We start from the raw sequence: 17,413 nt of genomic DNA, 5'->3' as shown, positions 1-17,413 counted from the left end.
AAATCTTTGCTCTTTTATTTTTCAGCTCCCAGATCCTCTCCCTCTCTTTAGCTTTCACTGTGTTTGATATCAAGAGTATGAAATGTGAATTCCACGGTCCAAGAGGGGAAGAGTCACCTTTCGCAAACTTCGTTGTTCTCTTCTTTGGAAGGGAAATTAGTGTTCTAGGAGATTGAGTCCCTTCGTTAATGAAACTTGAAACCCTGTTAAGCATTGGCAAAAAAAAAAAAAAAAGAAAGAAAGAAAAAGAAAGAAAAAAGTGTGAGAGGTGTTTTCTAAGTCATCTGTTGGAATGAGAGGGCTCAGGGCTGTATTCACAGAGCTGCTGGCAGTGCAAATAGCTTTGAATTATCCTTGGTTCTTCATCCTCAATTGTCAAAGCTCTTTGTTGCCTTTGTGAATAGCAGTCCATTAAGAAGAGGTTCGTCCCTGTGAGAGCAGACTGCTGTCCTGGGACAGGACCAAATGGAAGTGTCTTTGTAGGAGAATGGGTCTTAAAACATGTGTTTTCTTTCTTGTAATTTAGGGATCATAGACGATATTTCTATGTAAACGAACAGTCGGGCGAGTCTCAGTGGGAGTTTCCAGATGGTGAGGAGGAGGAGGAAGAAAGCCAAGCACAAGAAAGTAGAGACGAGACTCTTCCTAAACAGACCTTGAAAGACAAAACTGGCACTGATTCAAATTCTGCAGAATCCTCTGAGAATTCCACAGGTGGGACAATTTACCCTGTATTAATTGGAGAGAAATAATTTTGAAGGGAAAAAAAGACTTGTATTAGTTGATACCATAAAAGGAGAAAATAATTCAAATCATAATAACATTTCTGGTTAAAAAATAGTGGCCATAAAATTGTAAGAGTTAATAGGGAAGAAAACTAAGACAGTGACTGCTTGGAAATCACACTATTAATATCAGACTTTGGTAAAACCTGAAATGATGAGCCAGTATATTTTGATTTTAAGAGTGTCCCATGCATGCTCCCATCTACTTGCTAGGTGGGATGCTTTCCAATTCCTGAATCATTTAATAAAGCCAGTTAGATCTTAACAAAACGATTGTCCTATAACCAGTCTCATTCCACAGACAAGGCTGTGTATCCACTAATAAATGGTAGTTAATATTAAGGAATTAGTAACTGAATTGTCAGTATTTATGTGGAATGATAATGGGAGATTTATTCTGCCTGTCTACAGAAAACTGTTGATATTTCAACCTCATTTTTCACTCCACTAGTCTTTTTTTTTTTTTTTTTTATTGGTGTTCAATTTACTAACATACAGAATAACACCCAGTGCCCGTCACCCATTCACTCCCACCCCCCGCCCTCCTCCCCTTCTACCATCCCTAGTTCGTTTCCCAGAGTTAGCAGTCTTTACGTTCTGTCTCCCTTTCTGATATTTCCCACACATTTCTTCCCCCTTCCCTTCTTTTCCCTTTCACTATTATTTATATTCCCCAAATGAATGAGAACATATAATGTTTGTCCTTCTCTGACTGACTTACTTCACTCAGCATAATACCCTCCAGTTCCATCCACGTTGAAGCAAATGGTGGGTATTTGTCATTTCTAATAGCTGAGTAATATTCCATTGTATACATAAACCACATCTTCTTTATCCATTCATCTTTCGTTGGACACCGAGGCTCCTTCCACAGTTTGGCTATCGTGGCCATTGCTGCTAGAAACATCGGGGTGCAGGTGTCCCGGCGTTTCATTGCATTTGTATCTTTGGGGTAAATCCCCAACAGTGCAATTGCTGGGTCGTAGGGCAGGTCTATTTTTAACTCTTTGAGGAACCTCCACACAGTTTTCCAGAGTGGCTGCACCAGTTCACATTCCCACCAACAGTGTAAGAGGGTTCCCTTTTCTCCGCATCCTCTCCAACATTTGTTGTTTCCTGCCTTGTTAATTTTCCCCATTCTCACTGGTGTGAGGTGGTATCTCATTGTAGTTTTGATTTGTATTTCCCTGATGGCAAGTGATGCAGAGCATTTTCTCATCACTCCACTAGTCTTAATAAGACATGGTTTGCTACAAATCAAAATGTTCTGAAGAAATGGTATGAAACTGACCATTATTTCAGAGAAATGGGTGCAAATTGCCAACAGTAATCCAGTATAAAACAATCAGGATGGCTCTCAACCCATTTAAAGTTCTCATAGTCTTTAGTTTCATTACATACATATGAAAAGCTTTCATAGCTCCTCAGTTATTTTGAGAATCTGAGAGATCTTCTAAAGAGAAGTGGCTTGATTTCCCCATTAGTGAAGAAGATGCGCTTCCCCCACCCCCAATCTACCATTCTTGGAATGACAAAAATAAGTGAAGAGTGAAGCATAGTAAAGACTATGATTAGCAACCTTTCTGATCTAAAAAACTAGTGGCTGTTTGTTAAAAATGATGGCAGATAAAGCAAGAGTCTGTGGTTTGGCTTTTAAAGTAATAAACCTTTGAAGATAAAGACATGGAATTTGTTGGTAATGTGTGAAGAGCTGAATTCTTTTGTCTTCTATTTATCAAAAATAATACTTTGGGATCGGGGACCCAACTGAATACAATCAAGAAGTTGGTAATGTGCCAAATGAAATTGATAGGTTACCAAATGATTTTGTTAATTTCTTATCTTAATTTCTTAATAGCCTAGGGGTAATTACTAGATGAGTAAATAAAAACCTACATTGGCTGCAGTGATTTTGCACATAGCAAAAGGGTGATTTCATTCTACTTCATATTTCAGAAATATATTTTCTAAAGTTCTAGGGTATTTCAACATTTTCACAAAGAGATTTCCTTTATTATTTTCCTCATTCTTTTGGTAGTAGTGATAAATGCGTCTAATAAGTTGGTTTTATGATTTGTTTGCTTTAGAGTAGTTAGTAAATTGAAGAGAGGCTTGATGGTAGTGCTGGGTGGTCGATTTTACTCCTGACCACTGCTTCATGTCCCTTGTATGTTACTGAGCTGAATAGTCTAGAATTACCAACTCTTACATGTTCTGTGAACACCTTAGAGCCAAGTTTTTTGTTTTTATTAATAACAAACACAGTTGGGTACTGTCTGGTAAAGGGAAGACTTGGAGACATAACTGATTAAAACAAAACTAATTGTGCTGTAGGAAAAAGCCACTGATACATTTGCTTATATTCTTAAGACTCTTTATTTTTTTTTTTTCTTAAGACTCTTTAATGAGAGACACTAAAATTTGATAAACTTGATTTAAATAAAACCCAAATCTCGTACTAAGGTCTTTGGGATTTAAGAGCATTTCTGATGGCTATTTTAAGCCTGTAAAGTTTTTAAAATATGATCTGTTTGTCATCCCAGCAATGGTTAAAACCATATTTTTTTTTTAATTTTTTTTTATTTATTTATTTATGACAGTCACAGAGAGAGAGAGAGGCAGAGACACAGGCAGAGGGAGACATGCACCGGGAGCCCGATGTGGGATTCGATCCCGGGCCTCCAGGATTGCGCCCTGGGCCAAAGGCAGGCGCCAAACCGCTGCGCCACCCAGGGATCCCTAAAACCATATTTTAAAGAAGAAAAGTTACTATGTTATGGGGAACTAGGAAGCTTCCAAGTTCCGTTCATTTTTAATAACTTGTTCATTAATGTCCTGTCTCTAAAGACAAGTGAGATTTGAAGATATCTAATACATCTCTCTTGTTAGATTTTGTCACTTAGGTTAAACTTCGCTTCTTTTCAAAAGTCTGTGGAATTATTTTTTGTATAATCCCTTAAATTGCTAAACTGGCCTCTTGGTTCAAAATACTAAGCAAAAATTTTCTCTGGAGAAATATTGGAAACCAATAAAGGAAGCCTGCCTACAAATAGAAACAAAGATGCATAGAAAAAGTAGGTTCTTGAAGAGCTCAAAAATATGTCCCCACACTATTCTAAGTCTGTAGTTTTCAAATTTATTAGCATAAAAAATAAAAGCTGTTTACTTTTTAAGATTTTACTTATTTATGAGAGACACACAGAGAGAGAGAGAGAGAGAGAGAGAGAGAGAGAAGGGCAGAGACACAGGCAGAGGGAGAAGCAGGCTCCATGCAGGGAGCCCGACATGGGACTCGATCCCGGGTCCCTGGGCCGAAGGTGGTACTAAACCTCTAAGCCACCCAGGCTGCCCAAGCTGTGTTTACTTTTAATCTCTCCTTGGACTTCAGGCTTAAGTGTTCTCTTAAATGGCAAAATATACCAAATAGGTTATATTGAGAAACCAAGAGAAGCATCATGTAATAGGACATCTGTGGATATTCAGATGGAGATTTCTTAAGTTCTTTACGTTTAAGATAAAGAAGATAATTATTAAGACACAGCTTTTGTGTTTTCAGCAAACTTAGTATGGGACTCAAATATTAACCAAAAATGCTTCCTATTTGCTGCCAAATTTGTCAAGTCTAGTTTATCTCCTATTTACACAAAGTTTAATTCTCATTATCTTTGCTGGAGGTTGTAAACCACATTATTAACCTTGAAATCTGTATTTCCTTGAGTTGCTTTGCATAGCAACACATTACTATCCTGACTATATCCATTGCATTATCTTTCCAGATGAGAATACGTAAAATTCAACTTTATTACCTACCAAATGCTGTTGAAAGTTTAGTAGAAGGAAGTTTGTTATTAATCCTTGTTATTTATTATCTTCTCGTTATTTATTATTTATGTAATCTTGATGTTCTATTATTATGTAATAGACTGCCTGGTCATACCTAGACTTTATTTGTCTAAAAGTTAGTGTGCAAATTCATATTAGATATGACCAAATATAAAAGTTTAATGAGGCATTTGAAGTCTTTTTAGCTGGAAAACTACATTCCTGTTTTCTGGTACTTTCTTTTCAGTGCTCTTTTCTTTTACTGAGTAAGCAACTTCTCAAAATAATTCCAGTAACCTTGTGAATCATCATCTTGAAGTCTTTTACATAATGTATTATTTATCTGTTTCAAAGAAACTAAAACTATCCTAAAAGCCAAATGGTTTATGGTGGCTTTGGTTTTACCTTATTGAGAATCACTGTGGTGCTTTTTGAGGCAACTAAGGTGGTAAAGGATTCAACCTTTATTGTGGAGCCTTTTGTTATAGAGCCTTTATTTAACCCACTACTTTTGACCATGAAATTTAACAGTTGATTCATTTGGAACTCTATTCCATGAGAAGTGAGATTGATTCAACTGTGATTGCTAAAGCTTTTAGACCCCTGGGATTTTATGAGGACTTCCTGGTAAAATATCACTAGACTAGGAGTCAGACCTGGCCACTGAGAGCTATATGATGTTGGGCAAGTCATTTCCCTCCTGGGTTTCATTACCTTTGAAGTGAGAGAGTTGAACTAGATGATTTCTCATATCTCTTCTACTCCTAAATTCTATGATTTTAGGGAGAAAATTCCCTTCAGCATTCCTGGGATATATATCTAATAGTCCCATATATTGTGAAACTTCCCTATTGACGATAAAGAGGGATGGGGAAGGCTACAAGTAAGTATATCCTCCTATTTTCTCTAACCCTTAAAGCTCTTCCCAGGAGAGAGAAAGGACAATGATGAACTGGCTTTTGCAGAATTTGAAGAAAGCTGGTCCTGCAGCTTTTGAGCTATAATTTTTTAACTTAGACTCTAGCAGCAATTTCAGATTCTCTGTATCTTCAAACACCTCTTTTGCGTGTGCCTTAGTTACTTACCTTGAAGATTTGTTGCTCTAAATTTCCCTTTTCTCATTACAGAAATAAAAAAATTACCCTTCCTGATTTGTGTTGCTATGATTTAGCAAATATAATTCATACAAAGGTGCAAAGGAATGATAGAGTTGACAAGAGCACCTTGTAAGTGGATTTTTAAAAATTTGTAATCCAAATTAATTAAAGTAGGTAGAATTCAAAACTGGTGTTTTGAATGGGTACTTATCTGGGTCATTCCCAATCAGTTATCTGGCTCACTAAAAAAAATAACATGGGATCAGTATTGCAAACATACATTATTCATTCCCCTCTTCTCTCTTGAAATAAAAAAGACCCAGAGTGTTGCCTTCTACTTGTGTGTGTTGAAACTGAATGTTTGAAATAAAAAACTTAGGTTCAGATGACCAAATTTCTCATTGAATTGATGTGGTGTGCTTCATTTATTTATTCATAGATCTGGACCAAAAGACTAGTACATAATATAGCTGGGGCAAGTGCTAACTGTGAAGTTCATAAATTCATCTTTCCATGGTAGTCATTTTTGAATTGAATTACTTAATATTTCAGTGACCTTAATGTAGAATAGATGGCCTGTGGGTCTGATTTTGTATCACTAGTCACTTGAACATTGCTGTGAATGTAAGGCACAGAGTTTTTTATATTGCCTTTTCCCTGACTTATGTTTGTTTTCATAGGTTCTCTTTGTAAAGAGTCCTTTTCTGGGCAAGTTTCTTCTTCATCACTCATGCCACTTACTCCATTCTGGACCCTCCTTCAGTCAAATGTGCCTGTGCTTCAACCTCCATTACCTTTGGAAATGCCACCGCCCCCACCTCCCCCCCCAGAATCCCCTCCTCCCCCCCCTCCTCCCCCTCCTCCTGTAGAAGATGGTGAGATCCAGGAGGTAGAGATGGAGGATGAGGGAAGTGAGGAGCCTCCTGCCCCAGGAACAGAGGAGGATACTCCATTGAAACCTTCAACACAGACCACAGTTGTAACTAGCCAGGTGAGAAATACCATTTGGCCTTTTGAAGAGTTTTGGGAGACTGGGGCATGATTGACACCATATTTTATTTTAGAAGAAAATGTTTAATCAGGCCTTTTAGCCACTAACTAGATTCTCTTTGTTTCAGAGTTCAGTCGATTCTACCATCTCTAGTTCTCCTTCCACTAAAGCGGTAAAAAGAAAAGCTACAGAAATTAGTACTGCAGTAGTTCAGAGATCAGCTACCATTGGTAGTTCTCCGGTACTCTACAGCCAAACAGCTATAGCTACAGGTAAGCACTGTGATTAAAGTATGTTTTCCATAATCTATTATCTTTGTTTCAGAATTTTAGATGTCATCAAAGGCATATAGGTGTCATGTAAAGGCTCTTCATTTCATTGTTTTGTTTTCCTTAAGTAGGTACCACCCCTAGTGTGGAGCCCAGTGTCAGGTTTGAACTCACAACTTTGAGATCAAGAGTCAGAAACTTGGGATCCCTGGGTGGTGCAGCGGTTTGGTGCCTGCCTTTGGCCCAGGGCGCGATCCTGGAGACCCGGGATTGAGTCCCACGTCGGGCTCCCGGTGCATGGAGCCTGCTTCTCCCTCTGCCTGTGTCTCTGCCTCTCTCTCTCTCTGTGAGACTATCATAAATAAATAAAAATTAAAAAAAAAAAAAAGAGTCAGAAACTTAACCAACTGAGCCACCCAGGTGCCCCAAGAGCTTTTCATTTTAAAAACTCGTGGGGCACGAGATGCCTGGGTGGGGTTGAGAGTCTGCCTTTGGCCCAGGGCATGATCCCGGAGTCCTGTGATCGAGTCCCACATCGGGTTCCCTGCATGGAGCCTGCCTCTGTCTCTGCCTGTGTCTCTGCCTCTCTCTCTCTGTATCTCTCGTGAATGAATAAATCTTTTTTTTTTTTTTTTTTTTTTTAAGATTTTTATTCATTCACGAGAGACAACAGAGGGAGAGGCAGAGACATAGGCAGAGAGAGAAACAGGCTCTATGCAGGGAGCCTGATGTGGGACTCGATCCCATGACTCCAGGATCACGCCCTGGGCCGACGGCAGACACTCAACCGCTGAGCCAGCCAGGCATCCCCCATATTGTTTTCTGTGCGATTACATGACTTGAGTAATTTTGATGTTTCAGTACTTTAATGCTGGGGCACCTTAGTGGTTTAGTTGGTAGACCATGCAACTCTTGATCTTGGGATCACGAGTTTAAGCCCATGTCAGGGGTTGAGTTTATTTAAAAGAAAAAAGACAACCAAAAAATGTACCTTATTCCTAAAGTATCAAAAATATTTTGCCACCAGAAAATGTGGCTATATATATATTTTTTTTAATTTACTTACTTAGTTGAGAAAGAATTCGGGCATGTGCACAGAGTGCTGGGGAGGGGCTGAGGGAGAGAAATCCTTAGGAACATTCCCCACTGAGCACAGAGCCCCATAGCAGAGCTCAATCTCTGCTATCTGGAGATCATGACATGAGTGGAAACCAAGAATCAGTCAACTGACTGAGCCACCCAGGTGCCCCATGGCTATTTTTTTAAGATTTTATTTATTTGAGAGAGAGAGAGCATGAGCAGGGGAAGAGGGGCAAAGGAGGGAGAGGGGGAGAAGCAGACTCCCTGCTGAGCAGGGAGCCCAATGCAGGGCTCCATCCCAGGACCCTGGGATCGTGCCCTGAGCCAAAGATAGACACTTAACCAGCTTAGCCATTTAGGCCTCCCACTGTGGTTAAGTTTTTTTTTTGAGGAAAAGGTATCATTTTGATGTCATTTTGTAGGTAATCTAACCCTCATTTCTCTCTTTCATCTTTTCCTTGTTTTTGCTTTGTCACAATGTCCTTACAGTTTCATTTTGTGTTTTCTGTGTTAGGTCACCAGGCAGCAGGGATTGGACACCAGTCTGCAGGGATTGGACACCAGGCAATATCAGTTAGCCATCCGGCAACAGGAATGGGTCATCAAGCCAGAGGAATGAGCCTGCAGTCAAATTACCTAGGACTGGCATCAGCTCCTGCAATTATGAGCTATGCTGAATGTTCTGTCCCAATGGCAGTGACTGCTCCCACATTGCAGCCAGTCCAGGCCCGAGGTGCTGTGCCTACCACTGCCATTATTGAACCACCACCTCCTCCTCCTCCTCCTCCACCACCACCACCACCACCAGCTCCCAAAATGCCACCACCAGAGAAGACAAAGAAAGGAAAGAAAGATAAGGTATAGTAAATTTGTCTTAAGTTCCCATTCATTCATTCATTCATTCATTCACGAGAGACACAGAGAGAGGCAGAGACACAGCAGAGGAAGAAGCAGGCTCCATGTGGGGAGCCCGATGTGGGACTCGATCCCAGGACTCCAGGATTATGCCCTGGGCCAAAGGCAGGCACTAAACTGCTGAGCCACCCAGGTGTCCCTTAAGTTCCTATTTAAAAAATTTTTTATTATTGAAGTAATATTCATGTAAAATTCACCATTTTAAAGTATATAATTCAGTAGCATTTAGAATTATGAGTTCTCCAACTTTGTATATATCTTTTTCAATATTGACTGTCCAAGTTACCGTGTAATTTCATATGAATTTAAAGCTTTTTGTGCTCTCGTCAGTAGCACATATACTAAAGTTCAGCTTTTCCATTACTGCATAAAAAGCCAGTGGAGGGATGCCTGGATGGCTCAGCGATTTGGTGCCTGCCTTTGGCTGAGGGTGTGATGCTGGAGTAGTGGGATCGAGTCCTATGTCGGGTTCCCCGCGGGAAGCCTGCTTCTCCCTCTGCCTGTGTATCTGCCTGCCTGTCTGTCTGTCCCTCTCTCTCATGAATAAATAAATAAACTTAAAAAAAGAAAAAAAAAGCCAGTGGATGTTGATAGAGACTGTATTAATCTGTAGATATGTTCGGTTGTGTTGCCATTTTAATATTGTGTTGTTTAATCTGTGAATGCAGTTTCTTTCCATTTAAGTCTTTGATTTTTTTTTTTTTTTTTTTTTTTTGTAGTTTTCAGTGTAGGAGTCTTTATTTTCTTTACTGAGTTTATTCTCAGGTATTTTATTCTTTTTTTTGTCGGATACTATTGTAAGAGATGTTTTAATTTACTTAAATTTACACTTTTAGCATTACATAACATTCTTCATTATTTTTTTTTCCATTATTTCTTGTAACACTTTTTGATTTAGTCTCTCTTGTCTCAATGTTGTTATCCTTGCTTTCTCTTGGTTACAATTTGCATGGAACATTATTCTGACCTTTCACTTTAAACCTGTATATGTCCTTAGAAAATTAATTTCTTATAAACATCGCTACTTGGATTCTGGGATTTTGTCTTTATTTTTTATTTATTTATTTATTTATTTATTTATTTATTTTTTTCAGATTTTATTTATTCATGAGAGACACAGAGAGGGGGATGGGGCAGGGACACAGGCAGAGGGACAAGCAGGCTCCATGCAAGGAGCCTGATGTGGGACTTGATCCCGGAACTCCAGGATCACGCCCTGGGCCTAAGGCAGGTGCTCAACCACTGAGCCACCCAGGGATCCCCCCACCCCTTTTTAAGATTTTATTTATTTATTTTTTAAAAAAGATTTCTTTTATTTATAAAAGATTTTATTTTTTTAAAGATTTTATTAATTTTTTAATTTTATAATATTCATTTATTTGAGAGAGAGTATGAGTGGAGAGGGACAGAGGGAGAAGAGAGAGAATCCCAAGTAGATTCTGTGCCAAGCACAGAGCCTGATGTGGGACTTGCTCTCATGACCCTGAGATCATGACCTGAGCCAAAATCAAGAATTGGATGCTCGGGATCCCTGGGTGGCGCAGCGGTTTGGCGCCTGCCTTTGGCCCAGGGCACGATCCTGGAGACCTGGGATCGAATCCCATGTCGGGCTCCCTGCATGGAGCCTGCTTCTCCCTCTGCCTGTGTGGCTGCCTCTCTCTCTCTCTCTCTCTCTCTCTCTCTCTCTGTGATTATCATGAATAAATAAAATCTTTAAAAAAAAAAAAAGAATTGGATGCTCAACCAACTGAACCACCTAGGCACCCCACGATTCTGTGTTTTTAAAATCATCCTGGCAGTATATGACTTTAATTAGAGACTTGACTTCCTTTCCCTTCCCTTCCCTTTTTTCTTTTTTTTAAGATTTTATTAATTCATGAGAGACCCAGAGAGAGGCAGAGACGTAGGCAGAGGGAGGAACAGGCTCCCAGAGTCCCTGGGAACTCGATCCCAGGACCCCGGGATCATGCCGTGAGCCAAAGGCAGATGCTCAACCACTGAACCACCCAAGACCCCACCCAAGGGTCTTATGGGATCTTTCATTTATATCAGTAAATTACTAGTTTATTAATAATCACTGATAGAGGAAGACTTACTGTTACCATTTTATTTGTTTTCTGTATATCTTATAAAGCTTTTTGTCATTTTTTTCCCTTACTGCCTTCTTTGGTGTTTAATTTTTTCAGTGACACGTTTTGATTCCCTTATTTCCATTTGCATATATTCTATGTTTATTTTCTTTATGGTTATATGGATATTATATATAAGGTGCTAAAGGTAAACTACTCTATTTTAAACTGATAACACTCCATTGCAAACAGAACTGTTATATAGCTGCCCCTCATTCCATTATTGGTGTTATAAATTACATCTTTATATACTGTATACCCATATATTATATACCCATTAATATAGATTTATAATTAATATTTTTGTTTTTGTTTTTTGAATTTTGTAGAAGAATAAAAAGAGTTAACAAACCAAAATCATAATCATACTGGTTTTTATATATGTCCCTATATTTACCTTTATCAGAGAACTTTATATATTTTTGAATGACAAGCTACTAACTGGCATTTTTTTCTTTTTTTCTTTTTTTTAACTGGCATTTTTTCATTTCAATTTGTTAAGCATTTCTTAATTAAGAATTTCTTAAGCATTTTAAAGCTACAAGAAAAGCGTTAAGCATTTCTTGTAGGGTAAGTCAAGCAGTAATGACCTCACTGAGTTTTTGTTTATGTGGGCATGTCTTAATGTCTTTATTTTGGAGTTCAGTTTGCCAACATATAGCATAACACCCAGTGCTTGTCTTCCTCAATTTTGAAGGAAAGTGTTGCTGGTATACAATTCTCAGTTGACCTCTTTTTCTCTTTGACCCAACTTTATTTTATTTATTTTTTAAATAGATATTGAGTACATTTTTTAAAAATTTTTATTTATTTATGATAGTCACAGAGAGAGAGAGAGAGAGGCAGAGACACAGGCAGAGGGAGAAGCAGGCTCCATGCACCGGGAGCCCGACGTGGGATTCGATCCTGGGTCTCCAGGATAGCGCCCTGGGCCAAAGGCAGGCGCTAAACCACTGCGCCACCCAGGGATCCCTGACCCAACTTTAAATACAGCCTCCTGTTTTTGGTCTGCACCATTTCTGCCAGAAATCCTCTGATAATCTTATTGAGGATCCCTTGTACATGATGAGTCACCTTTTTTTTTTTTTTTTCCTGCTTTGAAGATTCTCCTTGGCTTTTGGCTTTTGACAGGTTATGTCACAGTGTAGTCTTTAGAGATTTATCCTATGTGGAGTTTGTTAGGCCTCTCGCATATGTCTATCCATGTCTTCCTTAAATTTGAGAAGTTTTTGGTTATAATTCCTTTTTTTCTTTTTTTTAATAGTCTTCATCTCCAGCATAGAGCCCAATGTGGGGCTTGAACTCATGACCCTAAGATCAAGACCTGAGTCAATGCCAATTGGATGCTTAAGGGACTGAGCCACCCAGAAGTCCCAAGGCTATTCTTAAAATAAGCTCTCCTCTTTCCTTTCCATCCTCCTGGGATTCCCCAAATATATAAATTGATCTACTTAATGGTGTATTTTAAGTCACTTAGACTCTGTTCTCTTTGTTTCATTCTTTTTCTTTTTTGTTCTTACAGACTCTAATTTCAAATGACATACCATAAATTTTATCGATCCTTTTTTCTGCCTATCAGAGTCTTCTGTTGAGCTTATGAATTTTTCAGCTTCAGAATTGCTAACTGGTTTGGCTTTTTTATATATATATATATATCTATCTTTTTTTTTTATCTTTGTTGATAATCTCATTTTGTTCCTGTGTCTTCTGTTTTCTGATTTCCACTAATTCTTTGCCAGTGTTTTCCTCATCTCCTTGATTGAACACATTTAAGACGACTGCTTTAAAGCTTTGTCCAGTAAGTCTTAAGCATGTGTTTATGGTGGTATTCTAGAGATGAATTTTTTTTTGTCATTTCATTTTTCATTCCCAGTTTCTTTGTGTGATTTGTGATTTTTTTTCTTTATTGAAAATTAGGCATTTGAGGGGTGCCTGGGTGGCTCAGTCAGTTCAACATCTGCCTTCAGCTCAGGTCATGATCCCGTAGTTCTGAGATCAAGCCCCGCATTGGGCTCCCTCTGCCTGCAACTCCCCTTGTGTGTGTGTGTGTGTGTGTGTGCGCGTATGCTCATGCACACAATCTTTTAAAAAGGAAACGAAAATTAGGCATTTGAGAAAACAATTCTTCCAGTCTCTGTACCGGGGCTCTATTTGTAGAAAGACCTTCATTAATTCACCCAGCATGAAGGCCTAAGATCTTTTTGGGCCTTTTCTGGGCATTTGTATTCGCTGGGTTTGTGCTTGTTCTTTTTTTGCCATCCCCTTCTATACATTTAATTTTAATTTTTCTAATAGTCTCACACCTGCATTTTTCCTAGGAGCTTTACATGCTGTATAGTATTCCTCTGCCCATAATCTCTCACTCCTAAGTATCCACATGACTGTAGTTTCCCTGTGGTTTTCACATGCTACAGTGTCTGCCACTGCCTTTCATGGCTTCCAACCAGAGGTGCAAAACATGCTGCCATTCCTGCTTGAGCTCCAGGTTAAGCAGTATACAGAAACCAGTCCCTCAGGCAGCCACAGACAGGCTAGAACATTTTACTCTTTTTTTCTTCCCTCCTGAAGGAGATAACTGAGAATTGGCTGTTTTTCCCCAACGACGTGGGAGAGGGTGGTGCAAGGGCAAGCAAACATGCCACACAATTTTGTATTGTTTTGAGTATGGCTGCTGCTGCTTTTCTTCTTTTTTTAAGATTTTATTTTTACATAATCTCTATATCCAGTGTGGGACTTGAACTTAACAACCCCAAGATCAAGAGTCACATGCTCTACCTACTGAGCCAGCCAGGCATCCGAAGTGAGGCTTCTTGTTTGAATATTCTCTTGGTTGCTGTAGATTCTCAGTTCGTCTCCTAAAGCCATCTTAGTTTGTATTTGTTTATAGTGGTGTTTCGGTGAAGAAGCAGGGCCTGAAGCTTCATAGTCTGCCATCTTTCTGCTGTCACATCACAATCATGGGTACTTTTGAATGTCCTGATCACCCAAAGAAACTTTATCAGCTTTTATCCTCTGTGTTGGTACTTTATTTATTGTCTGCTTCAACTGTAATCTTTTGCCCTGGTGGTCAACAAGGCAAATTCATTTGCCTTACCTTGGTTCAAGGAACCTTTTTGAATGGGTTATTGCATTCACACAAAATAGACAATGTTTCCAGATTAAACCACTTGTCCAAGTTGGTACCATAGTTTCAGAAATTATCTGGAAACGAAGTGAATATTATAGAACTCAATAATAAGAATTAAGACAACGACTAGACTGTCAAGCCCTATACCAAAGCATATATAGTTCTCCTGAACCAAAATACTGTTTATCACTTCCATGTCTTTACTTTGTCCATCAGTCCCACGACTGTTTGTTCTTTACACAATTAAATGTTATAGATTTTTTTTTAAGATTTTATTTATTTATTCATGAGAGACACAGAGAGGCAGAGACCGGCAGAGGGAGAAGCTAAGCTCCATGCAGGGAGCCCGGATGTGGGACTCCATCCCGGGTCTCTAGGATCAGGCCCTGGGCTGAAGGTGGCTCTGAGCCGCCCAGGCTGCCCACAATTAAATGTTAGAACAACTAATTCGCAGGAATCATTTTTTTGTGAAGCCTTCTTGACACTCTTGACACTCTGCTTCCAACCTTCCAGAGATAATTGCTTCCTCTTTTCATGGAGTAAGTAATTTCTTAGCCAATCATGCTTTTATGGTCTTATAAATAATAGTTTGGAAAATCCAGAATTGTAACTTGTTAATATATCATTTTTACATACTTTATTAAAATAAGTAATGGCCTATCTCTGTTGAATACAGGCCATTTTAAAGGAATATAAAATAGTGCTTGGCTGGCTTAGTTTTAGTTTAGGCGTCCTACTCTTGATCTCAGGGTTGTGAGTTCAAGCCTCATCTTGGGCTTCATGCTGGGCATAGAGCCTACTTTAAAAAAAAGGAAAATATGCTTAATGTCTCAAATGTCCAAAAATACTTGAAATATATGTTTTCAGTCTTCTTTGCTGAAGAGTTTTATGTGCAGCTTACTAGAAAATAAACTAGAAAACAGGCAGCCCGGGTGGCTCAGTGGTTTAGCCCTGCCTTCAGCCCAGGGCCTGATCCTGGAGACCCAGGATCAAGTCCCAAGTCAGGCTCCCTGCATGGAGCCTGCTTCCTCCCTCTGCCTGTGTCTCTGCCTCTCTCTCTGTGTGTGTCTCTCATGAATAAATAAAATCTTAAAAAAAAAAAAGAAAAAGAAAAAAGAAACTAGAAACCAAGTCCTAACTATTCAATCTAGATTAATTCATCTGACTGCAAAGTTTCCCTATGAAAATGTGCTTAAACAGGCAGCGCAACTCTCTATGGGTTTGAATGTGATTGGCAATAAATAACTTCTAAAACATAACTAATTTTCCTATGACCAATGGGAATTAAGTGTGATAAAAAAATTTTTTCCCCACAAAACTCTATAGAAGTCCAAATGAAACCACACTGACTTTACTCAGAGCTTTGGTTTTTGAGCCTGTTTACCAGTGTTCAGTGAGTTATACCTCAACTTGCCCTGTGTGCACATGTGACCATTATAAGTTCATGTTTCTTTTTACTCAGTTGGTTCCATGCTAAGCCAGAATGGGCTGTCTTGGAGTTTATTGGAAGGGTGTGTATCCAGTGTGTTGAGGTTGTGCCACAGGTGAAATGACTGACTGGAATGTGGGAAGGTGTGTGGAGCTAAAGGTGTAAGCACAGCATATAGGCACTCATTTCCCCAGAAAATTAAGAACTGTGAATTATAATCAAAATAGAGTATCCAGGGATGCCCGGGTGGCCCAGCGGTTTAGTGCCTCCTTTTGGCCCAGGCTGTGGCCCTGGAGACCTGGGATCAAGTTCCACATTAGGCTCCCTGCATGGAGCCTGCTTCTCCCTCTGCCTGCGTCTCTGCCTCTCTCTCTCTGTCTCTCATGAATAAATGAATAAAATAAAAAAAAAAATAGAGTATTGAATAGGGAGCCAAGTAATAGAAGACAGACTGAAAATATCCTTATTTTCTCAGATTTGGGGGGACTTAAGAAATCTCTCTCAAGTATAGGCAGGAAGAATAGGTTGGGCCCCCATGCCCTATCCAGTATGCAGAGCAGCAGTTAATCACACTTGTACCACTCAGCTGCCTGCCTGTCATGTTTATAGTGTGACTTGGTCAGGCCTTCAAGCACACAGCTCTACTGGTCTTCAAAATACAGGGATAAAAATTTATTTTTTTCAATGTCTAATACAATAGTTCTTGAATTTCACATAACTGATCACAGATTCAACGGGTTTGGGTTTTATTTTTTGATTGAAGTATAATTGGGACACAATGTTACATTAGTTTCAGGTCGAGTATATTTTTAGTGCAAACAATTTATCAGATGTTCTCCTTAGAACCTTGGGATTCAGTAGTGAATCAAACAAATCTGTTTTTTGGAGATTCTGTTCTTGAGGATTGGAGAAGGGCGAGTGGGGTGCTTCAAAATGCAGTGAGAAAAAGTAAGCAGTGTTAGAGGACAGAAAGTTGGTCTTTGGGAGGTGGTGCTGTTTCAGAGAGGGTCAGGGAAGGTCTCTATGCTAGAATGCCATTGATCAGGAGCCTGAAGGTAGTGCTAGAGCAAACCATGTTGGGTGTATATACAGTTCTACTTTTATAAGTATCACAAGTATTTTTTGTTGTTTTGCTTTTGCTATGAAAGTACATATTAGGGCAGCCCTGTTGGCACAGCGGTTTAGCGCCGCCTGTAGCTCAGGATGTGATCCTGGAGACCCGGGATCAGGTCCCACGTCAGACTCCCTGCATTGAGCTTGGTTCTCCCTCTGCCTGTTTTTCTTTTTTCTTTTTTTTGCCTGTTTTTCTTTCTTTCTCTCTTTCTCTTTCTCTCTCTCTCTCTCTCTCTCTGTGTGTCTCTCATGAATAAATAAATGATAACATTTAAAAAAAAGAAAGTACATATTATAGACAGTTAGAAAATGAAGATGCAGGACACCTGAGTAGCTCAGTTGGTCAAGCGTCTGCTTTCAGTTCAGGTCATGATCTTGGGTTCCTGGGATCAAGCCCCACATTGGGCTCCCCTGCTTGCCCAAGGGGAACCTGCTTCTCCCTCTCCTCCCTGCTTGTGTTCCCTCTCCCTATCTCTCTCTGTCTTTCTGTCTCTCTCTGTCTCCTATAAATGAATGAAAGAGAGAAAAAGAAAATGAAGATGAGCCAAAAGAAGAAAAATAAAATATCTTAGAACTAATCATATTAATATTTGATGTAACTCTGTGCTATATTTTATATCTGCTATCATTGACTATGTTGCTTTTTCCAGAAAAGC

General features: G+C 39.2%; 1 protein-coding gene across 4 annotated transcripts in view; it reads left to right on the top strand.

Moving 5' to 3' along the window:
- The window catches only part of FNBP4 (formin binding protein 4), a 45,861-nt gene that overhangs the window by 24,506 nt on the left and 3,942 nt on the right, over positions 1-17,413 (top strand). For all 4 annotated transcript variants that reach the window (XM_072790747.1, XM_072790745.1, XM_072790744.1 and 1 more), the window contains exons 12-15: positions 527-714; positions 6,385-6,695; positions 6,823-6,967; positions 8,559-8,902. In XM_072790747.1, coding sequence (XP_072646848.1) covers positions 527-714; positions 6,385-6,695; positions 6,823-6,967; positions 8,559-8,902 — 988 coding nt within the window. The remainder of the gene's footprint in view (positions 1-526; positions 715-6,384; positions 6,696-6,822; positions 6,968-8,558; positions 8,903-17,413) is intronic.

The sequence above is a fragment of the Canis lupus genome, chromosome 21 (assembly GCF_048164855.1).
Source record: "Canis lupus baileyi chromosome 21, mCanLup2.hap1, whole genome shotgun sequence".
Taxonomy (NCBI): Eukaryota; Metazoa; Chordata; class Mammalia; order Carnivora; family Canidae; genus Canis; species Canis lupus.
This window is presented reverse-complemented; position numbering and strand designations above follow the sequence as displayed.